This window comes from Scylla paramamosain, chromosome 3 (assembly GCF_035594125.1).
Source record: "Scylla paramamosain isolate STU-SP2022 chromosome 3, ASM3559412v1, whole genome shotgun sequence".
Classification (NCBI taxonomy): domain Eukaryota; kingdom Metazoa; phylum Arthropoda; class Malacostraca; order Decapoda; family Portunidae; genus Scylla; species Scylla paramamosain.
The window spans coordinates 40,296,702-40,320,109 of record NC_087153.1 but is presented as its reverse complement, the minus strand read 5'-3'; the positions used below and the strand labels follow the sequence as shown (position 1 = coordinate 40,320,109).

Here is a 23,408-nt window from a genome sequence, read left to right as displayed (position 1 = left end):
ACTGTAATGGTCTGTATGTTAGGTCCCCAAAAGTGATGCAAGTGGCCGTGTTGGGGTTTCAGTTAGGACTAATGGTTCTTATGAGAGATCCCAAGAGTTACCTTAGAGTAACTGATTCCAAAGAGCTACATTGTCCCCTTCATTCATGAAGTTCAACAAGTCTTTATTTTGTTCATCCTAATAAAGCCAGACCATAAAAAGATAGTCATAAACATTAATGAAAAAGTGTTGTTATTAGTATTACTATTATTTTCATTTTACAAATACTTTAAAGAACACAATTCACCACCACTATCATTGCCTTGTGATATACAATTTTTTTTTTTTTTTCGCTGAGTTGTCAAACTCTTCTTAATTATATTAACTAAATGCCTTTTTTTGTCATTTCTTTATTTAATCATGTTTTACTTTTTTTTTTCATTGTTATTTTACACGTCTATTAGTCCTGTAAGAAACTGAAGTAGATACCATTACCTATATTTCATTGTGGGGATAAAAATATAAACGAGTGTGGTTCCTCTCCATTCCCTCTGCCTATTTCAGTCGCCTTTCACATCGCAAATTTAAATTACGCATTTCTGGTACTGAACTGTTGTCCTTGCGATGCGACTCCTGCTGCAAGGAGCGATGTCTAAGGCAAGGAAGACACCCGTGCTCGATCAGGGAATACCATGAAGAGTACTTAAGCTCCGTCACTCCTTTAGCTGAGTCACGTGGTGACGGTGGTGTCCACAGACACAGTTTAACTTCACAATATCCATCACTAAGAAAGAGTGCAGAGCGCATACCGCACGCCTATGACTTTAAAGTTCAGTTGATGAAGATCCTTGCACTTCTTAGTACAGCACCGAACCATAAGCCCTTAATAGCACCTGAGGGTCATCTGTTGTATGTCGATTCAGAGTGCCAAGCAGCTTCAGTATGGCTTCCTTAGAGATGTGTCAGGTCTGTGAGCTAAACTTCCGCCCCAGTGTTGAAAAAGTGTGAAATTACTCGGTGATTCAAGAGGCAACCAAGAAGGGAGAACCCGGCAGATTTTACTTGCAATTTTTTTATTCCATACACCTAAAGAAATAATAAGAGCGATATATAAAAAGCCTAAGCCTATCAGATTATGATGTATAATATCAACATTCCATAACATTTTCTGCCCAGAACACACCTGTACTTAAACACAGGTGATCCATCATTCCTTGAAATCAGCTCTAACGTTTTCTCCAATACGAGTTAATTAATTATATTAACATTTTGCCATCAGGAACCATAAAGTTAAGTGGGAATGCTATTTAATGATTTGTTTGATTCAATATTAAAAGAAATAACAAAATGGGAAATATGCTATCTGTAGGAAAACCGATCGGAGAAAAATGGCAAAGGACTGGATGCATGTTTTCTTTTAGAACTATTCTTAAGGCGAGTCTAGCTGTTGTCAGTAATAGACGGTTAGCCAGCTCATGTCCTCACAAATACACTGCACTTTACAGGAGCACGTTCCCAGTTTACTCTAGTATATATTTTTTAATCCCAGGTTAAGAAACAGAGGGGAAATGTCGTGTTGGAGTCTTTCCCTGATAAATGACAAAAACTTTGCACAGTGGTTCTCGATGTCCCTTCCTGACCAAAATTCGATGTTTTCCGGTGCACAGATTACGAAACTTTCCATCTTCTTTATGAAATATTGGACACCACATGCACGTCTCTTCCTGTTCCTGCTGACCGTTAAACACAAGAAAATCTAGCACACACAAACACACATTATCTGTAACACTACGGATTATCCTCCATGATGTATTTAACGTGTCTTACCAGTCGCAACTCTCTACCATAACGAAGTAGGAAAAAGAAAATAAAAAACACATTACCACAAGTGAAAGTAATAAAGAAACCATAAAAGTACAGAAATTTCTTAAACACACACACACACACACACACACACCGTTTCAGTTTCATTCTCCCATCACTATTGCTCCCATGTAACAGAACACGCACGCGACCCCCCCACGAACAATTCAAGAAGTCTTGCATAAAAGCAGTGAAAAAAAAAAAAACGTAAATCATTGGGAGTAACACCGCTTTCACACTTGGGAATGGTGGCTCCTTTTTAGAGACCTAGAATAGCAAGTCTCGGGAGTATGCGAGTTGCGTGTTTCTCAAGTGCCGGGAAGGAAAAAACCACACTGTTTGAGAGTGGCTACGCTTCTTGTAATACATCTTCGGGAACGTTGACGTCACTGGAAATAGATAATATCAAGGATTCTGTAGAGCTTCCTTGGGTAAAGTCAAGAAATTGCACGCACACATACACATACATACACTTCTGTCATTCGGTGGGCTGGCTGCTCACTGCTAATCTCTCAGTCTTGCATAGTATTTCCCGTCCTTCTCGAACAAGTGGATGGAGCGTGTGATGTAAGAAAAGTCTCATCCTGTCACTCGCTGGGCTGCTCAGTGTTCATTGCACAAATGTTTCCAAAGTAATTCCCGTCTGTCCTTGAACAAGATGAGTGTGTGGTATGTGAAAGGTCTCGTCCTCACCATCATATCAGACTGTAACCTTTCTTCAGGTGGGTCTAGTTACAGATCATGAGTCAATCATTGTCTCAGAATATATATGGATTGATTACCTGCATTCGAATCTTGAAGGCCGCGGGCGCTACCTTTTCATCTGGTCGAGGTACTCGTATTTCTCAGCTAGGGTTTTAACCTTGTCATGTCCATATAGATCCAGACATCAGCAAGTGGCCGTGGGATGTAATTAAACACTTACCGTATACTAATTTATAGAATTCCGAATTAACTCCTTTTTTTTTCGAATTATTAGATTATATATTTTTTCTCAGTGATTCAGAGATTCTCAACACACACACACACACACACACACACACACACCCTAGCTAGCCTGCACACCTAGTAACCCAAATTACGAAACGAGTGGGCGTTTAGCGTGTGTGGTGTGTGAAGTGCATTGCATATGAGCGAGAACACCACGCAGATTGCCAGAATGATACAATTACAGCGCTGGCAGAATTACAGCATCAAAACATGTCGACCATTCGTCTACAGTCCAGTAAGACTGAAAATACTACAAATGCTTGTAAATTTAGTCAGGTGAAGCACTGTAATGTCTAACCTCACCTGTAACATGATCTAACACACCTGGTGTCCCGGAGCGGGGTTTCCCCTTCCTCCTTCGATCCAGTCACATTGCTGGTGATGACCATGATGACGACTTCCTGTGGTTCTCATTTCTATTTCTTATCCACCGCTTCCCGAAATCGTAACTCAGTGATATGTTAACCTCATTACTTGGGAATATATGTCACGTAGAGTGCATCAATACTCCCATGATCAGGCGTGGAAACTCGAGTACCTACCTACTCGCAAAATAGGGAGGTGGGAGGATGAAAATTAGATCATATGACACGCTAGCTTCTGTTGTCTGCTGAATCACTACACAGCTAATATCTTTAAATCCCGTTCTACTTCCCAGTGTAGAGTAATGTGGTGTGGAGGCCATAAATGAATCAGAAAATGGAGTAAGTGGTGACCGAGGCGGAGCTGAGGTAGGTCCTCCCCCCGTGACGTAATAGTGTCAAGCCGGCCGTCGAGTAAACATCCCTGCGCGTCCATGCTCGTCAAGGAATTGTAAGTTAACTCTCCTTTCCATCCCCCTTCTTACCCAGGGACACGAGGGCGAACAAGAAGGAGTCCCTGAGCTTCTCGTATGGGGAAAAGAGTGCCTAGTAGGGACGTGAGAGGCGAGAGCGAGCGGGTTTGGAGGCGAGGACGTCCCCCTGAACGTCCCCCCGTTAGGCATTTGTTATCGAGCTGACGATGGAGTCTGCTGTCCTGTCAAAATCAGGCCAAGGACACCGTTGTTCAGCCTGCCATGGGGTTTCTGGGTGGGTTTATGACTGTAAGGGAATGGTATGGGCACGAGGAAGGTGTGAGGAGGGGGTTTATCACGCCTCAGCGCTGCGCTTAGCGGGACGAGACTCAACATTGATTGTTTTCGGTATATATTTTTTAATCAATTATTTATTTTCCTAATTGGATATCCCCGGTGGATGAGTGTTCAAACCCCCATATTTTCTCTGCGTTTGTCTTTTCTTTTTTTTTCATTTTTGCTTAGACATTTTCCCAGCTGTTCGGGAGTTCGGGCAAGATATTGGAGTAGTGGTGATATGAGGATATACCCATTCATGAGACCAGGATATGTATTAGGGTTTTCGGAGATCGTACTAGATAATGAGAACGTGTGATGTATAAGCATAGAGGAGTTTTAAAGGTTCCATGCAATGAAGGGTAGTAGTACCAGGAAATCTCAGGTCTCAATAATTTCCTAGTACAGGTGGCTCACGGTTCACATGATGTTCAGGGACTTGCAGACATCATGTAGATAGAAAAGTATAAAGAAAGCATAAAAAATAATGGGAAAAGGGTGTTATGAGATCTGACATTTTAAATTTATTTATATGGTAAGTGAATAGTACTCTTACTTTGTTTATTATTCCAGATAATAAATATTAAAGCTTTTACACTAGAAATGTGGAAAAAATTGAAAAAATGGATTGTGCTTAAGTAAAAACTGTGTATATTCAATGAAATGCATTATATTTTTGTGGCACCCACCACTTACATCATTGCCCACAACTGACCTGCCACAGGTAACACTCTTACCTGGGCAGGCAGCAACTCATGGAGTAGTCAGGACAGCACTCATGCTGTCACCAGGCACCATAATGCATGTGGAAGCAACTTACAGGGATCGGTGTGGTAGTGGAGTGCAAGGCAACAAGGACATGCAAAGACTGTATGCACAGCACAAGCATATATTTCCTCATTAGAGAACAGGGCACAGTTATCCTATGTCTCACAGGACACTACAGGCACAAAATACTCACACCAGGCAGAGGCAAAGTCACACACACACCGTCTATGCTCACACTCAAAGCACAAAGTCACTCAGAGGTCCACTCAGAAACACAGGAGGTATGGCCCAACTTGCAAGGCACAACTCATGACTCACAGTGCGACGCAGAAGGCTGTGGCTGAACACTGCGAAGTCTCTCTCAGCTGCACTTCCCAACAGTAAGTGCTCCTCACAGCCACAGGACGTCTTTTTCATAAAGTCCTTCCTCAAGTCAGCCTTCAGGTGCACAGCAGACACCTCACAGAGGCTCCACCAGTCTCTGTTCCTCAAAGTAGGCACTCCCTCTGGCCTCCACAGCACCCCACACAGTCCATCATATGTCCAGTACCAAATTCCAGCCACCAAGTGTGTGTCCACCCTCGCCACGGGTCTGCTCACCAAGGCATCCAACTGCCACCTCATGACCCGTGGGCACCAGATTTGTCTCACTGCTGCTGCTGCTGCAGCTGTTTTCCTCTGTATCTGGCTGCCAAATCCACAACATCCCTACTCTGTCACTCTGTCAGGACTCAGCACCGATTGGCTATCTTAGTCACCTGCCTGACACCTCTCTCTCCTGCCTGTGAAGCATGGGACCTGGAAGTCTGGCTCCTTCCCATTCCTCACTCGCTGCATGTGGCCCAAGAGGGAGAGGTTAACAGGCATAACTCGACACCTCACAGTAGGATCCTCAGTAATTTGATACTTTAAAGCAGTAAAGGAGTCTGTAGTCAAAAGTATTTTCTCCATATAATTTGATGTGTTAAAGAATTGTGGTCACATTAAAGATCTCAGAAAGTGCCTTGTTTTTACCATGCATCAGCCCTCCTTCCAGCAGATAGAAGGACCTGGTAGGAAAGTGACTTAAGTTGGAGATCCAGGGAGTGATTCAATTTGGTCTTGAAAAGTCCTTTACTATTACATGGCCAACACTGAAACACACCAGTTTAACATGTCTATGAGGAGCAATATTTCTTAAGGGTTTTTAATGTGACCATCATTCTTAAACATAAGAATATATAGAGAAACTTCCTTTTTTTTTTTTTTTCCACACTTCATTACCAAGTGATAGTACCATAATGCCCAACTTTCACATTGCAAAGTTAGATTACTGAAGCAGGATCATGATTCTAAACCAGTATTTATTTATTTATTTTATTTTTATTTATTTTTGTATGTGTTTATTTATTTATTTTTTATATTTATTATTATTATTAGTATTTTTATCTTGATTTTTTATTGTTAGAAAGAATTATAAACTTTTCCCACAAAATTTTCAAAGATCACTGCAGCCAACTTGGGGGATGAGCAGAAGGCTTACTTCACCATCCTACTCAGAACACTCTTCTCTCTCTCTCTCTCTCTCTCTCTCTCTCTCTCTCTCTCTCTCTCTCTCTCTCTCTCTCTCTCTCTCTCTCTCTCTCTCTCTCTCTCTCTCTCTCTCTCTCTCTCTCTCTCTCTCTCTCTCTCTCTCTCTCTCTCTCTCTCTCTCAGGGACATCTGTGACATAAGGTTCTCATTTACTGCCAAAGAGGAAGAAGGCAACTTTGATTTCACACAGCAGTTGAGAATACACCTAAATTTGTTGATAATTATAGTACATTGTGATGTGATTGGAAGATTAAGGAAAATGTGAAAGTAAGGCAAGAAATAAGTCCTCCAAAGTTTATCAGTAAAGTATTTGAAGCAGGAAGATAAAGGTGAACTATTTCTGTATTAATGTGTGTCAGAAATGAAGTGTTCAGTGACAGTGGTGGTGGCGATACTGTTGCTGACCTATCATGACTAGGGTAGATGACCAGCTAAAACCTTGCCACTCAGCTGCCCACCCACCCATCCTGAGGCTTAGAATAAGAGGGATACCAGGTGCACTGGGGAAGAAGGCTGGGCAGCTGTGACGTGACAGGTGAGAGTGATGATTAGATAGCAGTGTTGACAGAAGGAAGTGTCAAGGTGGAGAAGGAATGTTTACGTTTGTGGGTTGTGTGATTATGCTTTGTGAAATGAAGGAAATGATTGATAATGTAATATACTCAAGGGAAAAGGAGCTTCATTTTAATTTTTTTGTGTATTACTTGCTGTCAACAAAATTTTAGTTATCAAAGTCATTTGGAAGTAATATAATTCATCTATAGATACACAAACACATTTTTTGTCTTTAAAATCTTGTCGGCTTGAAGATTATTGTTAGCTGATGACTTACTACCCCTCCTCTCTTTTATAGATATTTCAATATTGTCCTTACATTTTGTAAAGGGTCCTCCTCTTACATCTACAGCATCCTGTCCACCCTATCCTTGTAGTGTATCTCTCCATCATTTCCTTTCCTCATAGTTTCTACACATGACTAGTCCATCTCAAGCTCTTCCATTTCATCTGTTTCAAGTACAGCATTTGCAATTCCAGATGATTAACATTTATGGTTATGTTTAGCACCTTAACAGTATCACACAGTGTATAATGTCATAGAATGTCAAGAAAATATATTGAAAGTAATTGGAGAAGGTATTTAAAGACTAAAGTGACAAGACTGACTGACTGAAATTCATTCATGCTTTGGTGATCATCTTGGCATGATGAGGAATAGTGTAGCACTTGTTTCCTTGTGTCCTGACAAAGCTTCTCGTGGCCATCTTATCCTGCCTTCAGATTAATTTCTTTGTGTTGTAATTCCTCAAACCAGAGCATTAAAAAAATTGCTACATCATACATTGTTACTTTATTGGCTGGCTAGTTGTGTGTGTGTATATATGTATGTGTTTCATTTGGTTGCTTATTACTTATTTCAGATTTATGAATTCTCTTGGTATTCACTGTGCCCTCATCCAAGTCATTCCACTATCAATACATCAATACAGAATGCTATATTTGTGTCATTCATGCTTCTTGTTTTTCCCAGCATCTTATAATGTTGTGTTTTATTTCATTGTATCTGTCAAATTGCTCTTCTGTCATTGTTCACTACATTGCAGTCTCCTTCTCTTTCTTTGTGTTCTTCATGCATTTTTCTTCTTATTTTAACATATCTCTTTCAAATTTGTCTTCCTTGTCAAATTGTTCCATGCCTGTCATTGTTCACTACAGTGCTGTCTCCTCCTCCTCCTCCTCCTCCTCCTCCTCCTCCTCCTCCTCCTCCTCCTCCTCCTCCTCCTCCTCCTCCTCCTCCTCCTCCTCCTCCTCCTCCCTCCATATATGGTGAACTCTGTTAATCTAACCTCCTGTGTGTGTGTGTGTGTGTGTGTGTGTGTGTGTGTGTGTGTGTGTGTGTGTGTGTGTGTGTGTGTGTGTGTGTGTGTGTGTGTGTTTACTTAGGTTACCTATTTGTATTTACTTAGTTGTGGTTTACAGGAAGAGGAGTCTAAACTTGAGCTGTCCCATCTCAATATCTACTCTTATCCAGTTTTCAAGCTTAAAATATGCATAGTTATTGCACTTACTATTTCTTTTTGCAGCTCATTCCAGATTCCTGCAGTTCTTTGTGGGAAACTGTTCTTCTTAATATCCTATGCACACCCTTCTTCACCTTCTCATGCCCTCTTGTGCTTCTAAAGTCTCTCACCAGCAAATCACTCTGGTCCAGTTTTTCATAGCCTGACAAAATCTGTTATAAAGCAATCAGGTCACTCTCTCTCTCTCTCTCTCTCTCTCTCTCTCTCTCTCTCTCTCTCTCTCTCTCTCTCTCTCTCTCTCTCTCTCTCTCTCTCTCTCTCTCTCTCTCTCTCTCTCTCTCTCTCTCTCTCTCTCTCTCTCTCTCTCTCTCTCTCTCTCTCTCTCTCTCTTCCAAGGTGGGCAGGTTTAGTTTCTTTAGTCTCTCTTCATATGATAAGTCTAATAGGGTCAGAGGTAACTTTGTCACTGCTCATTGTATTCTCTGTAGTTCCTTTATGCCCCTTTTAGTGGTGGGAGACCATATCACTGCCATATATTCCAAAGGAAGTCTTATCAGTGTCACAATTAAACTCCTAATCCCCTCTTTTTCCAGATAGTTGAACAGTATCCTTATGTTTCTCACCAGATTATATGTTTCCCTCTGCCTTCCTTCTTACATGTACCTCTGGGGACAGTTTATCAGTGACAGTAACTCTCCAAGGTCCTTCTCTTTCACCTCTTTACTTTTATTTTCCTCATTACCCAATTTATAAACTGAAGACTGGCCTCACACAGCTATACCCAAACTTCAACATCCCACTTTTTTTTTTTTTTACGTTAAACTCATCTTAATTTCACTTAATTCCACCTGTATCTCTCTCTCATCACATTGTGTCTGTGCCATCCTCTTTCTCCTTCAAATTTGCTCTCTTTGGTGAATACTGACTGGGAAGCACTCGTTCATTAATTCCGCTTGTAACCGTGTATCTTCGTATGTAATGTCATCCTTTGTTAATTTATCTATTGATTGCTTGTTTCTCATCTTCCCATTCACATATTGGAAGAATAACTTCTGCTCATCTTTGCTATTTGTTAACTTTATCTTTCTCATAATTCCTTTCTTCATCTCTCAGGATTCTGATATATTCATTTCTTGCCTTCTTAAATTCTTTCCATTTCTCTCTTTCTCCTTTTTTTTCTCCATCTATTCCATGCTGCTTCTTTTTCTTTTTTTTGCCATTATACATCTCATATTAAACCAGTCATTTTTTCCTTTCCACTTCCTTTATTTTGATCTCTGGTACATATCTACTGACCCTTTTATTATAAATTTCCATGAATATATCCCACTTTTCTTGCGTATTACTTGCCATGAACAGTTGTTTCCATTTAACCTCTGCAAAATATTCCCTCAACCTGATAAAATCTGCTTTCCTGTAATTATATCTCCCAGTCTTGTAAATTTCATTCCTGTTTTCTATTGGACCACTGCCTATATTGAATTCAATTAACAAATGGTCACTTTTACCTAGTGGGCACTGATAATTTATTCCTTAAATGATGTCCATTTCCTTTGTAAAACAACAAGTCTAACCTTGATACCTCTTTATTACCTCCAAATCTTGTATTTTCTCCAAACCATTGGGTCATAGTATTTGTCATTATTAAATTTAGAAGGATATATCCCCATGACTTTTCTCCTCCATCTGTGGTCCACTCTTCCCAGCATACCTCCTTGCAATTAAAGTCACCCATAAGTGTTATATTATTACTCTCCTCCAGTTTTCTCTCCAAACAGTTACTAGTATCTCTTAACAATAATTTTTAATCCTCTTGTGTCCATGCATTCATCTTTGGGGGTACATAAGCCACTGCAAAATCCCTTTTTCCTTCTTCCTTCCTTTTTGTTTTAATTCTAATTACTTCTGCCATTCCTTCTCCCATTTTGACATCTTCCACTCTTCTTTGTAAGTAACATGACTCCTCCCTCTTTCTTATTATTTCTATGTTTTATCCACACATTATAATTACTATTACCAATTCTTAGATTTTCTGTTGTCTCATTTAGTTTAACTTCAGTAATACCAATGATGTCTGGCTGCTTTATCTTAATATAATTATTCAGTTCTCGCAATGTTGATATTAAACCATTTATATATGTATATGCCACTGTCCACTTTATATTTTTCCATAGGTTATTTACATTTTCTATTCTTTTTTTTTGTCAGATACCACTTCCTGAGCCTCTCGTCTTTTACCTTCCAATAGAACCTTTTTTTCTCTTCCATTCTGTTCTCGTTTTTTGCCTTTGCTTCTTTTATTAGATCGTTTACCTTGAGTCTCTCTTCCTCATTCATGTCCCTCTTTTCCAACTTTCCTGTATTGCTCTATCTTGTCCAGTTTCCATGCTTATGATATCACTTCCATGGCTGTTGTTTGTGCCCTAAATTTTACTTTCAGTGGTCGCTCTCCTCCTTCTCTATACTTCCCCAGTCTATGTATTTCCTCAATTTCACTTATCCAGTTCTCACCTTCTCTCTGTATATTTCTTACAACGTCCTCTGCTAACTTTTTTTTTGTTCTTTTTCCCTCTTGTATTTTACTGGCTCTGTTTTCTCTTTTAATCCATATATAACAATACTTTTCTTTTTGTCCACTGTGTCCCTTACCATTGATTCCTTCTGTTTGATCACTCTCACAATTTCCTTACTTATATCTGTCTTTTCCTTCTTTTGCGCTTCTATGATTTCTGTAAAGTTAAGTTTTTCTTCCTCTTTTTCCCTCCTCCAGATGTGATGTTCACTTTTCATCCCTATCAGTTCATATTCCAGTTTTTTAACGATATCATTGTTTTCCTTCAATTTTGTTTTTAGATCAGCGCATAGTGTGTGTGTGTGTGTGTGTGTGTGTGTGTGTGCATGTGCGTATCACCCTTAAATTCGTCATTTCCGTAACTTCAAGCGAGGAGTAAGTATGATCCTGCAGATGGCTCAGAGGGAAGGATTAGTGACAATGCAGTATCATTGAGAATTATGCTTACACATGCTGCCTTAGAAAGACTTAACCAAAGACTAATATGTAATCTGAGGGGTATTTGGGCCATGGATCATGGTGTCTGGTTGGTGAATATATATATATATATATATATATATATATATATATATATATATATATATATATATATATATATATATATATATATATATATATATATATATATATATATATATATATATATATATTTGCTTTACTGTTGCATGCTATTTCTTCTCCTTTTCTGTGCTTGTTCTGTTTGTATACTGCACTAGTATTAAATTTGAACATCATTGATTACTAAAAAATGTGGTGCATACTTATTAAAGATATCTACAATTTTTTGTAGTTGGAATCAGCAGGAACACGACAGGGTGACAAGAGCTTACTGGAATTTAAAATGCCCTCATGAATTTTATGTATGCAATTTTTATGTCTGAGCTGAATTTGTCTTTTTAGGGAAATAACATCATCCATTTCAGTTATCTCCTGTGAGACACAGGGAATATAGAGACACCTGTTCTGCACCTCATGTTTCAAGACTGGCTTTTTAACAGACCACTCAGGCTGACTGCTTTTTAACAGACCACTCAGGCTGACTGCACCACATATAGACCATAGTGTGATAGGTAGTGCTGTTACTAAATTCCTATTTCCTCCTTAAAGATCTTGAGACTTTGATGTAAGTGTAACTGAGCACAAGACAATTTTTCCTATAACACTGTAAGTGTTATATAGTTATTATGTAAGTATATTTTGTATTAACCTCTTAAATAGTTCTGTAGGTTTGAAAATTAACTTTCTCTCTCTCTCTCTCTCTCTCTCTCTCTCTCTCTCTCTCTCTCTCTCTCTCTCTCTCTCTCTCTCTCTCTCTCTCTCTCTCTCTCTCTCTCTCTCTCTCTCTCTCTCTCTCTCTCTCTCTCTCTCTCTCTCTCTCTCTCTCTCTCTCTCTCTCTCCTTTTACATCTCCATGCAAACAACCCTTATATTAATGAAGGACAACCAGATGTTTAAAAGCTTATTTATTTATATAGACCATGAATAAGACTTGAAAGCATTAGTAGAGAAAAGAAAAATAAGGATACTGGATTTGGCCAAGAAAATTTAACACTCCCTTGCCCATCTCTCCCATAAGGAATCAAAATAGTTACAAAATTCAGCAAAGCAGATGAGAACATATTAAAAACACAACTTTCATAATATGTAAAATAGTCAGCCTGGTATATAGGTAATTTTGCTCATCATCCCTGTTGAATTTTTTTTTTCTTTTTCTCACTTATCATACAGTGAATACCAGATATGTTAAATATGTATACTAGGAGCTGCTGCTTCGTGCCAGAATACATTCCTCCTTTCATGTCATGTGGTTAAGCTCATTATCAGCAAGGACAAATCTTAAGCTTTTCATGATTATAGGAAAGCTAGAGAGTGCTAAACCATTGTCCCCCCAGCAGCTTTTAAGTTGTTGTTTCCCCTTCAGCTAGTTCACCTTTCCAGGTTCCTTTCTTCTTCTGTACATGGGAAAAAACACTAAATTTACGTGTTTACTAATAGGAAATTAATATTAGATTGAAATAAATTAGATTTTTACTTCCATTATGATAAATTTTCCCCCAAGAGGAAATTTTCCCAGTTTGGCAAGTGCTGCTGTAGACTAGAGGTGTCCAAACTTTTCTGTGTTCATGTACCCTTCATGGAGCTTTTGAGAAGGGTGAGAGGAGTATTAGGGGCTTAAAACATGCAAAGACAGGAATGATTGGAGAGTTCTGAGTATGGAAGAGAAAGGGATGAGAGGATTAGGGCATGAAAGGAGGGAATGCAAGGACAAAAATTAATGGAGATTTCTGTCCTGTCAAGGCTCTCTTAGGTCCTGTCATCTCTCTCTTAGGGGAGCACTTAGCAGGTGTCAGATATACTGTAGCAAGACAGTTGACTGGTGATACAAATGCAGAGCTTCACCTGTTCACTTATCACTGGACTTGATAATTTTGAGTATTTTGCCACTCCCAGTATCTGCCTAAGATTTTTTGCTTAAGAGAAGAATATTAAGTCATCTTAGGAACTAAATCAACCAAGGAATTTTGAATATCATTATTCTGTTGTATTCTGTATTTGTTTTAGTGTCTTAAGCCTTTGTGTGTGTGTGTGAAGTGTGTTGCAGATAGAATAATCTTTCTCTCTTTCTCTTTCAGCCGAGTCATCCTGCCACTCACAGTAGAGGAGGTAAGAAGGAATTCAGTTGTTTATAATACACACTTGAATTAATTTCAAGACACCTTGTAATTTTGGATATTCTTTTTGAACAGCTTTCTTTTGGAATTGGTGTCTTCAGTGTAGCTTTCTTTTTTTCTCTTTTTTCTTTAATGTTTTTGTTGCCCATGACCAGAACCCATCTTACATTCTTACATACAAAAATATTAAATGATTATTCATGCTCATATATTGAACAGATCTACACTTGACTTTAACATTAATATCAGTATACAGATATTATGTTTGTATATTGAATGAACCTTAAACATTAACTGTTTAACGTTCACATCAACACCAGTGTGCGGGTCTTATCTTTAACAAGGTATCAGTCTTATACAGTCAATACCAGTATGCAGATTTCAAGTCCATACACTGAATAAGCCTGACTCTAACATTAACCTCAATGTCACTATGTCTGTATGTCAAACAAGCCTCACCTCTCAACATAAGCATCAACACAGTACACGGCTACAACCTTCCTCTGTGTGGTTGCAGTATCAAGTAGCGCAGCTGTACAGTGTAGCTGAAGCAAGTAAGAATGAGACTGGAGGAGGGGAGGGTGTCGAGGTGCTGAAAAATGAACCGTTTGACAACTATCCCCTGCTGGGCAACAGATACAGCAGTGGCCAGTACACCTACAAAATATACCACCTTAAAAGGTATGTCTGGGTTGTCATCAGTAGTTATAAGAACATAAGAAAATAAGAGAAGCTGCAAGATATTGTCAGGTCTACATGTGTCAGTAGTTATGTATTATCAAAGATGAATTTTATTTTGCAAATGTTTGGTTTAGACACTTTAAAATTTGAAGTAAAATTATTTGTTGTCCTGCTTTACAAATGCTTCATTCACCCACAGCATCAGTGATTTTTCTCCCATCAAGGTTAACTGGCTAGGCATGTGCTCAGAAATAGGTGTAGGAGTTTATTTAAAGGCACACTTCAGCATCAAGCCACTTATGAAGTCCACGACATTCTGTGGTATTGACGTTTTGTTATCACCAAATCTTCCTTGTGCCTTTGTATAAAGCACCTTCCTCCCTGCCTCCCTGTCTGCCTTCCTGCCTGCCTGCATGCCTGCCTTTCTGTCTGCCTATCTATGTGTCTGTCCACCACACATGATAGCAGACAAAGCAAGGCCAGGCATGTGATTCTTAAATGTTACTATAGACTTTGACTCATGCTTTTTTTTTTTTTTTTTTTTTTTTTTTTTTTTTTTTTTTTTTTTTTCTCCTTACAAAGTGGAAGAAGGAGGATTCCAGAGACAGCAAGGCCAGACATGGTGTTCCCAAATGTTACTTCAGATTATTGGAGCTGTACATCGCAGTGTTTTATCGTTTTGCTGAGTGAGAGAAGAATTTTACTGAGTCATCATTATTCCACATAATTGATAGCTTAATTTAATGGAAACATATTAAACCATATTTTCCTGCTTGTTTCCCATCAGTTCCAATCCAGTAAACACTCAGAAAGTACAATTATAAAAGGTAGAAATTTTATTTCAGAAATTTAACAAAAAAAAAAAATTGTGGTTTTCTAGTAGAGAAATGTTAATATGTGCCATCATTTGTGAATTTCTTTATATTTTTTGTATTTTTTGTATTTATTTGTTTATTTATTTATTTATTTATTTATTTATTTATTTATTTATTTATTTATTTATTTATTTATTTTTATTATATACCACAGGGAGAAGATCAAGCTTCACCAATCATATTTGCATGAAACTTATTACAATGTTTCTCCACACCAACCACTCTTACAGGAAACATTTGATCACATTTTGTTTCTATCACCTGTAGCAAAGTGCCCGGGTTCATCCGCATCCTGGCGCCTGAAGGGTCTCTAGAGGTGCACGAGGAGGCCTGGAATGCTTACCCTTACTGCCGAACCATCATCTCTGTAAGTCCTGCTGCCTTTGTCTCTCATACACCCAGGACACAACACGCACCAGCTGCCTTCGTCTCTCATGCACCTAAGACACAACACACACACACACACACACACACACACACACTTGCTCCCTTTGTCTCTGATACACACACACACGCATCACTTGTCCTGCATCAGAGTATAAATGGAACTTGAGAAATAAACATTCAAATAAGAATGATAGGAAGGAAGAATTATATATGTAGTTGATTTAATTGATTTGTGCTTGAGTAGTATTTCAGCATTCGTTAAATTTCATTGACCCATATTTCAGTTTGAAGTATCTTTGAATCATACAGTGAATACATATTGGCTGTCTCCTTCATAACTTACCACTTTTTTCTTTTTATGATTTGTGCTTGAGTAGTATTTCAGCATTCGTTAAATTTTATTGACCCATATTTCAGTTTGAAGTATCTTTGAATCATACAGTGAATACATATTGGCTGTCTCCTTCATAATTTACCACTTTTTTCTTTTTATAATTGTTATTGTTATTAGGCATTCCATGACATACAGTTTTGCATTTAAAGAAACAACATAACACCAGTTTGAATTTATCTATACTTAGCTGTGCCTTTACTTTGAAATTCCATGTGCTCCCATTATCCTGTACTATTTTCCATGTGAAGCTCTACATAGTGCAGTGAATCTCCTGAGTGCCAATGTCATGAAGCCTCACCACCTCACATTTTCAAATATATCTTGTCATAATGTGTGCATGACAGTGCAACAGTCAGTACTGGATATTTTTATAGAACAGCTGTCTTTTTTTTCTCTCTCTTTTGATTCACTTTAACTGAATAATTTGAGAGTGTATTTTGTATTACCCATCTATTCCTCCCATCTTATTCCAGCATCATCCCCTTTTAATGACTTGTCCCATCCCCAGTGTTCATTTGCATGTTACCAACGCTTCCTTACTCCTGTGCCCCTTCAAAATAAGGAATGCATCAGAAAATATGTCTAGAGCACATCAGCATCTTAAACTTATTGATTCACAAAGAGACAGGCAGCCAAACATCTTGTTCATGAATTTGCTACTCATCATGTACTGGCCAGACCTCACCAGTGATGCCTCTTGACTCTCTGATACTCCTCCCTTTGTGTCTTTACAGAAGAATACTTCATAGAAATACTGCTAAAGATACTTTGTGTTTAAAAGCATTGCCACATGAAATTCCAGTACTCAGGAGTTTGACTGCATACACACACACACACACACACACACACACACACACACACACACACACACACACACACACACACACACACACACACACACACACACACACACACACACACACACACACACACTGCTCTCTTGCTCAGTAGAAATATATGCCTGTCACTTGGCATACATTTCTCAAGCTGCTAAAGATTTTCACTAAGTATCAATCAGTTTCTTGGGTTCTTTAGCAAGAGCATGAGGTATGTGGTGTGAAGAAAGTGTCAGCCTTATACACACACACATAAACACACAGTTGCTTGTTATCTCAGTAAAATTTACAATGCATACAAGATAAGATAATTAAATACTTTTAATGTAAATTCTTTTGCCTGTTAATAAATTTCCAGTATAATCATATAGTCGTCATTTCAAGAAATAGCAGTTATGTTTCAGAATCCGGGCTATATGAAGGAAGGGTTTCACATCACAATAGAAACCCTCCATGCCCCGGGTGACGGTCAGCTGGAGAACGTGAGTGGCCCGGAGGCTTCAGTTGCAGCATGACTCACCCCCACATGATATCACAGTTGCTGGTTCATTACCCAGGAAAAGGTTCAGGCAGACCTTTCTTGGGAACTCAGGTCACAGAGGGCAAACAGTTCCTTCCGAGGTGCTTTGTGGCTCATTTTGTGTTGCTTTAGAAGTGCAAACCTTTGGGGAACAAGCTTCTCATGTCAGTGTGCATGGTACTTACTTTCTCTCCCCAAATTTAACATTAATTGTGGCTCTCCATATCAGAATTCAATATGCATAATAGTTGCAATAACTATAAATATAACTGAGCTTCAGTACATCCATGCAACAGTTAAGAAGTATTTAAGAAAATGTGGCAGCACTTAATACATAGACACCTCTAGTAATTCCATGTATTTAAAGGATGCATGTCCAATTTCCTGGGTAATGTATTCAATGTATATCTGACATTCTCATGACACTTCCCATTGATGAAGGCCGTGGGCAACACTAACTTGTATGTGAAGGACTGCAGTCTGGGATGGTGGTCTTGCATCTTCTAACTCACTGTCCTAGGCTCACTGAATAGTGCAATGCATTTTTTTCTTAGTTTCCTAACATGTGAAAGTTGTGCAACTTTATGTCCTTGCATTGAGTGAGTAGTGTGAAGTTGATCTCACAACTCCCACTCTCCAGCCTGCAACTACAACTTTAGAGGAAAAGTTTGGCTGGAAAAGATTACTGCTGATCCTGTTACTTCACCAGCTCATGTTTAAATATCACAATTGCAGCTGTTCTCATAGAATCTTTGTCTTTTCTTCTTGTTTTGCATGACAGAATCCTGGCTATATGAAGAAAAACTTTATCATTTGCATTGAGACCCTTCATGCACCTGATATGGGGACCATGGAAAATGTGAGTCTGTTTTACTAATTTTATGGTTTGGGAAAGTCAAAACTAATGCATGCATATTAACACCTATGTTATAATGTCTCTCAAAATTTGAAGGGAAACTAATATAAAATCTAACCTTTTCACCTAAAATTAAATTTATCTTCTCTCCATTTCTCTGTCATGTTGATATACCCCTTGTTTGAAATTATAGTTTGAGTGTGTAAATATCATGGAAAAATTTAATCATTATTGTTGTGTGAATGTTATCGATACTTTACATTCATCTCAGTTTGAACATCAAGGAATGTTTTTATAACACATTACTGTGAAAAAGAAATATTGCAAACTGTAAGTCTGTTGCTTCATTCTTAATGCTGATTATGCAACCAGACTGACTAAATTTAGGATTACTATATGTATATGAGTTTTAAGAGGCAACATTAAAATAGTACTTTCTGCCATACACTTATGTATGTTTACAGGAGCTGACCGATGAAAGAAAACATTTGTATGAAGCATTTCTAAATACACACATATTAGGCTTAAGATCTTCAGAATAGCAAGGAGGTCTGTTTCCAAGGTATCTAGGGATGGAATGACAGATGGTACCTTATGAAAACAACTCACATTTGAGCCAACATGACACAGGTTAATTATCAGCTTGTATGTAAGTTGCTAACTGTTCTCAACCACACCAAGTTTAGTCACCTGTGGACACAGCAAACGTGATAACAGTGGCACCTGGAAGGAGGTGGTGAGACACTCAGGATATACAAGAGGAGGGTCAGTGATTGGTGTATAACAGGACAACCTCTTGCAGGATGTGATAGTGTCTGTGAGTGCTTAGAGAGAGAAAGAGAAAGAGAAATTTTGGGATGCAAGGAACCTAGAATGAAAGCATGTGGAAACTTTCCTGACATAGCCAATTCTTGTGGTGCAAGTTAAGAGAATACATTTGGTAGAATGAGTATATATATAGATTGCTATATTGATTAACTTTGAGGACTGGTGCTTTATAAGGGTTATGCCACGACCACAGTCCTGCTGTGCATACTTGGGCTAAAGGCTTCCATATTTTTTATCCAAAATAAAATATGAATTTAGGCTGACTATATTATATATGGGCTAAAAGCTTCTTTATTTTTTTATCAATAACAGAACTTGAATCCAGGCTTATTCTTTTATACTAATTAGTAAGAGCATCAGTGCAATTTTACTTTCTTTTCTCTTTAATAGGTAATTGCTGCTTAATTTAGGATACTGTTTTCTTAGATTTCAAAGTGGCATTCTAATTAAACTAGAAACTGGAGTCACACACTTGCACCTGAGTATATAAGAGATTACCACCCTGAAGGTTATTTGTCCTTACTGTCAGTGAACAAAATGCAGCATGACCAAGCAGTGAGTACCTCAACCTTAATATTCCATCGGCCATCATAAAGGTATCATTCTGTGCCACTAAGACTCCGCTGCAGTCCTCACATACCACGCTGCCATCCTTCCGGCACTGCTGCAGCTCGGCACTGTGAGCCAGGCCGTTGCTCATGTCCATTGCTTCTCCTGCAGGCTCTTGCTTTGCCTTCATTGGTAGCTTCCACTTTTTTGAGTCTGAAGTCCTGATTTTACCCTATCATGCCGACTCTGGCAAGGTCATTTCACCAGCTGACACTTGGACATGGTAACTTCCACTCACTGATGCTTCTTTCCCGCTGATTGGATCAAGTATTCCCATTTCATTTTCTGATGTATGATGACCTGACTTTGTATTGCAACCAAATCTTTAGTTATATTTGTAAGGTATCAGCTTATTTGTACTTTGTAAATAGATCAAGGGTTTGGTAGGAATTTGAAGTCAGATTGTTACCTATATCTTTGAAAAGAAGACATGAATACTTGGGTCAGTCATTGAGGAGGACATCAGTTGGTGTTGCCATGTCTGCGTGTTCTTAAGTAGTGAATTTCTCTTGTGCGAGTTGTCTTGACCTATTAAGCAACAGGGCTGTTCATGTTGGAAGACCATATGAAAATGTAATGTCTCTCTTTTCTGTCATTCTTTGGCTAATGCGTTTTCTAGTATCTCCTGCATTATTGAACTTAGTCTAGATTAATGCATGAAACAGTTCACTCACCAGATGCTTTTTGGTCACTCTCTCTTAATGAGACATATGATATACAGACTGGTATCTGCTAGCTTGGATCTGCCATGATGCTGCACTAGACACAAATGTGAATAGTCTTGGTAGTAGCTAATAAGCTTTGTGAGAAAAGCCATTCCAACATCGCCATCAGTCACGTGCTTCCATTTAGTCTTAAGAGGAAAACTGAATTATGAATCTTTTTTTACCATAGTATATAGCAAAATATATTTAAAGAAACTCTCTTCTTGAAGTGAAGGATTAATTATATCATGAACAAACAGCAACAGTCCAGTCCATCTAAGAAATTATACAGCTTATTGTATGAAACAGTGGAAGGAAACTACATATCTGCATCAAAATAAGAAACAAATATTTGCATCTCAGCTTTCCCTATGCATGAATATTGTTTTTAGTCCCTTTGTAATGAAATTATTCTCCAGCAAAGTATGTACACTAACCCAGTCATTTGTCAGGGTAGAAAATGTTTCCTCATGCGGGTTTAGGCAAAAAGATGAAATAATTTGAATAGCACTAAGTACTCTGGTGGTGAAGAGTTTGCACTCTCACCTCACAATTATGAGAACTTTCTTCAAATCCTGTCTCTAGCAGAGACCACTTGGCCTCTCTCTCCTTATGGCATTGGCCTTTCATTGCCAAAAAAGGCCATAACCTAAATCAATTAATCAGTTGCCAAAAAGATCTCAGCTTGCTTGGTGAGCCTACTGGCCACTGGGGATCACATTCATTTTGCCATAGACTTGTATTTGAACTATGACAATAATGGATGATATTGTCACTGGGCCAGTGATGTGTTCATTGGAGCTTCCTCACACGTGCACGTGCTTCCACTTAGAAAAGACTAAGTAGAAGTGTAAAAGAAGAAATTTTCCTAAACTAGTAGCAGACACTGACAGAGGACACAGGGCTTAGTGTAATGCAACAATTGGTTCATCACTGGTATTTCCTCCAACATTGCTCAGGGAAGAATTTCGTGTATTTTACACACACTTAGAGAAAGTCTCCAGAGAGTGCAGGTTAGGGCACTCAATATATGTTTAGATTGATGTTTTATGTGAAGTTATGATTCTCAGGTTAAGAAAACAGAGTGTCTCCAGTTGTATTTACAGATATTGATGTTATTTTATTTTCATCGCCATAGGCTCATGAACTCACTGGAGAAAAGTATAAGATGCGGGAAGTGGTGCCCATTGACATCTCCAATGATCCTGTCAAGACTGCAGACTACAAGGTAGATGAGGACCCCACCAAGTTCAAATCTGAAAAGACTGGCCGAGGTCCATTGATAGGCCCAGAGTGGTGGAAAAAGGCAAGTTGCTTACCATGTGTGTGATCATAAGAAATAAGAGAAGCTGCAAGAAGCCACCAGGCCTACACATGGCAGTCCCTGCATGTGTGGACTTGCTTGCTTTATGTTGCTTTGACAAAATAATTTGATGTAATAAGGATTAGGTAGGAAATGGATAGAGTACTTTGCTTACATGTGATTGGAAGTAAGAAATAAAGAAGTTGTCAGAGAGAACATGGTTCAGACATGTAATATTAGAAGGATGCATAAGCTGTCAGAGAGAGTATAGCTCAAACATGTTACGAAGAGGTGCCAAATTTTTGTTCCAGTGTGACCCAGTCATGACATGCTACAAGCTGGTAACTTGTGAATTCAAATGGTTTGGTCTTCAGTCCCGTGTGGAGAAGTTTATCCAGGATGTTGAGCGCAGACTATTTACAAACTTCCATAGGTAAGTGTGATGTTAAGTGTGTGCATGCATGAGTCATGTGAATCCATGAATTATAAGGATTTTGTGTGCAAGATAAAGTGCTGTTTCATTTAATTATCTTTCATAGTGGAGAGGATCAAGTAAATCATTGGAATTTCAAACAGACTTTAAGATTAATATAAAATGATATTACAGGCAAGTGTTTTGTTGGATGGACCGATGGCATGGGATGACAATGGACGACATTCGCCGGTTAGAGGACAAAACTAAGCAAGAACTTGACAAAGTATGTAACTTTTAAGTTTGTGCTTGAGTTGGCTGGCAGTGGTTATTGTCTTGTTAGTGAATGAAGAAGTAGACTCTCAATACTCAGAGAATGGATAGGGATCTGTTATGCACCTGCCTAGTATTTACATATCTGTTTATATCTGATGTATTTCATAAGGAACAGGCTACAACAGAAGTGTCAATTTATTCCGTCATAAGAACATAAGTAAATAAGGAAAACTACGAGAAGTCATCAAGCCTACACATGACAGTCCCTGCATGAAACATACCTTTCTATTTCCCCCCTGTTATCATCCATGAATTTCTCTAATCTGTCCTTGCATGCTCTAACCTCTTCTTCTCTCCTTACAGCAAAGAAAGGTTGGTGAAGTACGAGGCACCAGAAGTGAATAAGTCAGTATTCCAGACACATAACTGTTGCAAGAGGACCGTAATGCTTCAAGTACATCTGCTGTCTTTAGGGAAGGTCTCGTGAGCTGACGCTGGAAGGTCCCACATAACACGGTGCAGGATGGTAGAGCAGAGCTACATAGTGTAATGCCCTATAATTGAGTACTAGTTGTTGTGGATAGGTTTTACTGTGAATTTAATTGAATATCAGTGTGTTACTATGAACATATTTGTTGGAGTGGATTATAAAGTCTATAGGGAGGTGTATTTATTATGTAAGACATTATCTGGTGGCTCATGTCCAACTGACAACAAAAAAGATGAGTCATTATTGTTACCATGATGACAATAATAATAATTATTATTATTATTATTATTATTATTATTATTATTATTATTATTATTATTATTATTATTATGTCTTCTAACATCATTTTATATGAAGACATGCTGTCAGTCTGTAGCTGTGTGCCACTGTATATTATTCAGGAATGTCAAATCCTCACAACATACAGGGTGTCTGCAAAGTTCTGCTCTGGTTTAACCCGCTAAAGGTTCCATAGACGACATGCATTAGTACACAGACCAAGTGACAGCTTGCCCTACAGATGCTGTCCAGGAGTGGCACCTTCCCTCACTCCCTGGCTCATGTCAGAACCCAAAGCCAATGATCCTATATCATCTAGTGTCTTGTAGTTTACTTCTGTATTTATGGATATGTCTGCTCTGTATAAAGTTAACTCTTGCAACATTCAGACATTCTTTAACATGCCTTCCAAA

At 38.6% G+C, this 23,408-nt stretch overlaps 1 protein-coding gene across 7 annotated transcripts; it reads left to right on the top strand.

The window, feature by feature from the left end:
- Positions 1-3,516: 3,516 nt before the first annotated feature.
- On the top strand, positions 3,517-23,001 carry LOC135096088 (phosphatidylinositol transfer protein beta isoform-like). 7 transcript variants are annotated; one of them, XM_063997338.1, is made up of 10 exons: positions 3,517-3,645; positions 13,507-13,537; positions 14,063-14,226; positions 15,369-15,468; positions 17,123-17,200; positions 18,020-18,097; positions 21,374-21,541; positions 21,850-21,971; positions 22,146-22,236; positions 22,590-23,001. In XM_063997338.1, the coding sequence occupies exons 1-10, from the start codon at positions 3,629-3,631 to the stop codon at positions 22,629-22,631; spliced, it is 891 nt and encodes a 296-aa protein (XP_063853408.1). In that variant the 5' UTR covers positions 3,517-3,628; the 3' UTR covers positions 22,632-23,001. The 7 variants fall into 7 exon arrangements, with proteins under 7 accessions (XP_063853408.1, XP_063853434.1, XP_063853443.1 ...); XM_063997330.1 differs by lacking the exon at positions 3,517-3,645 and adding an exon at positions 3,820-3,902; XM_063997379.1 differs by lacking the exon at positions 3,517-3,645 and adding an exon at positions 4,784-5,091.
- The last annotated feature ends 407 nt before the right edge of the window (positions 23,002-23,408 follow it).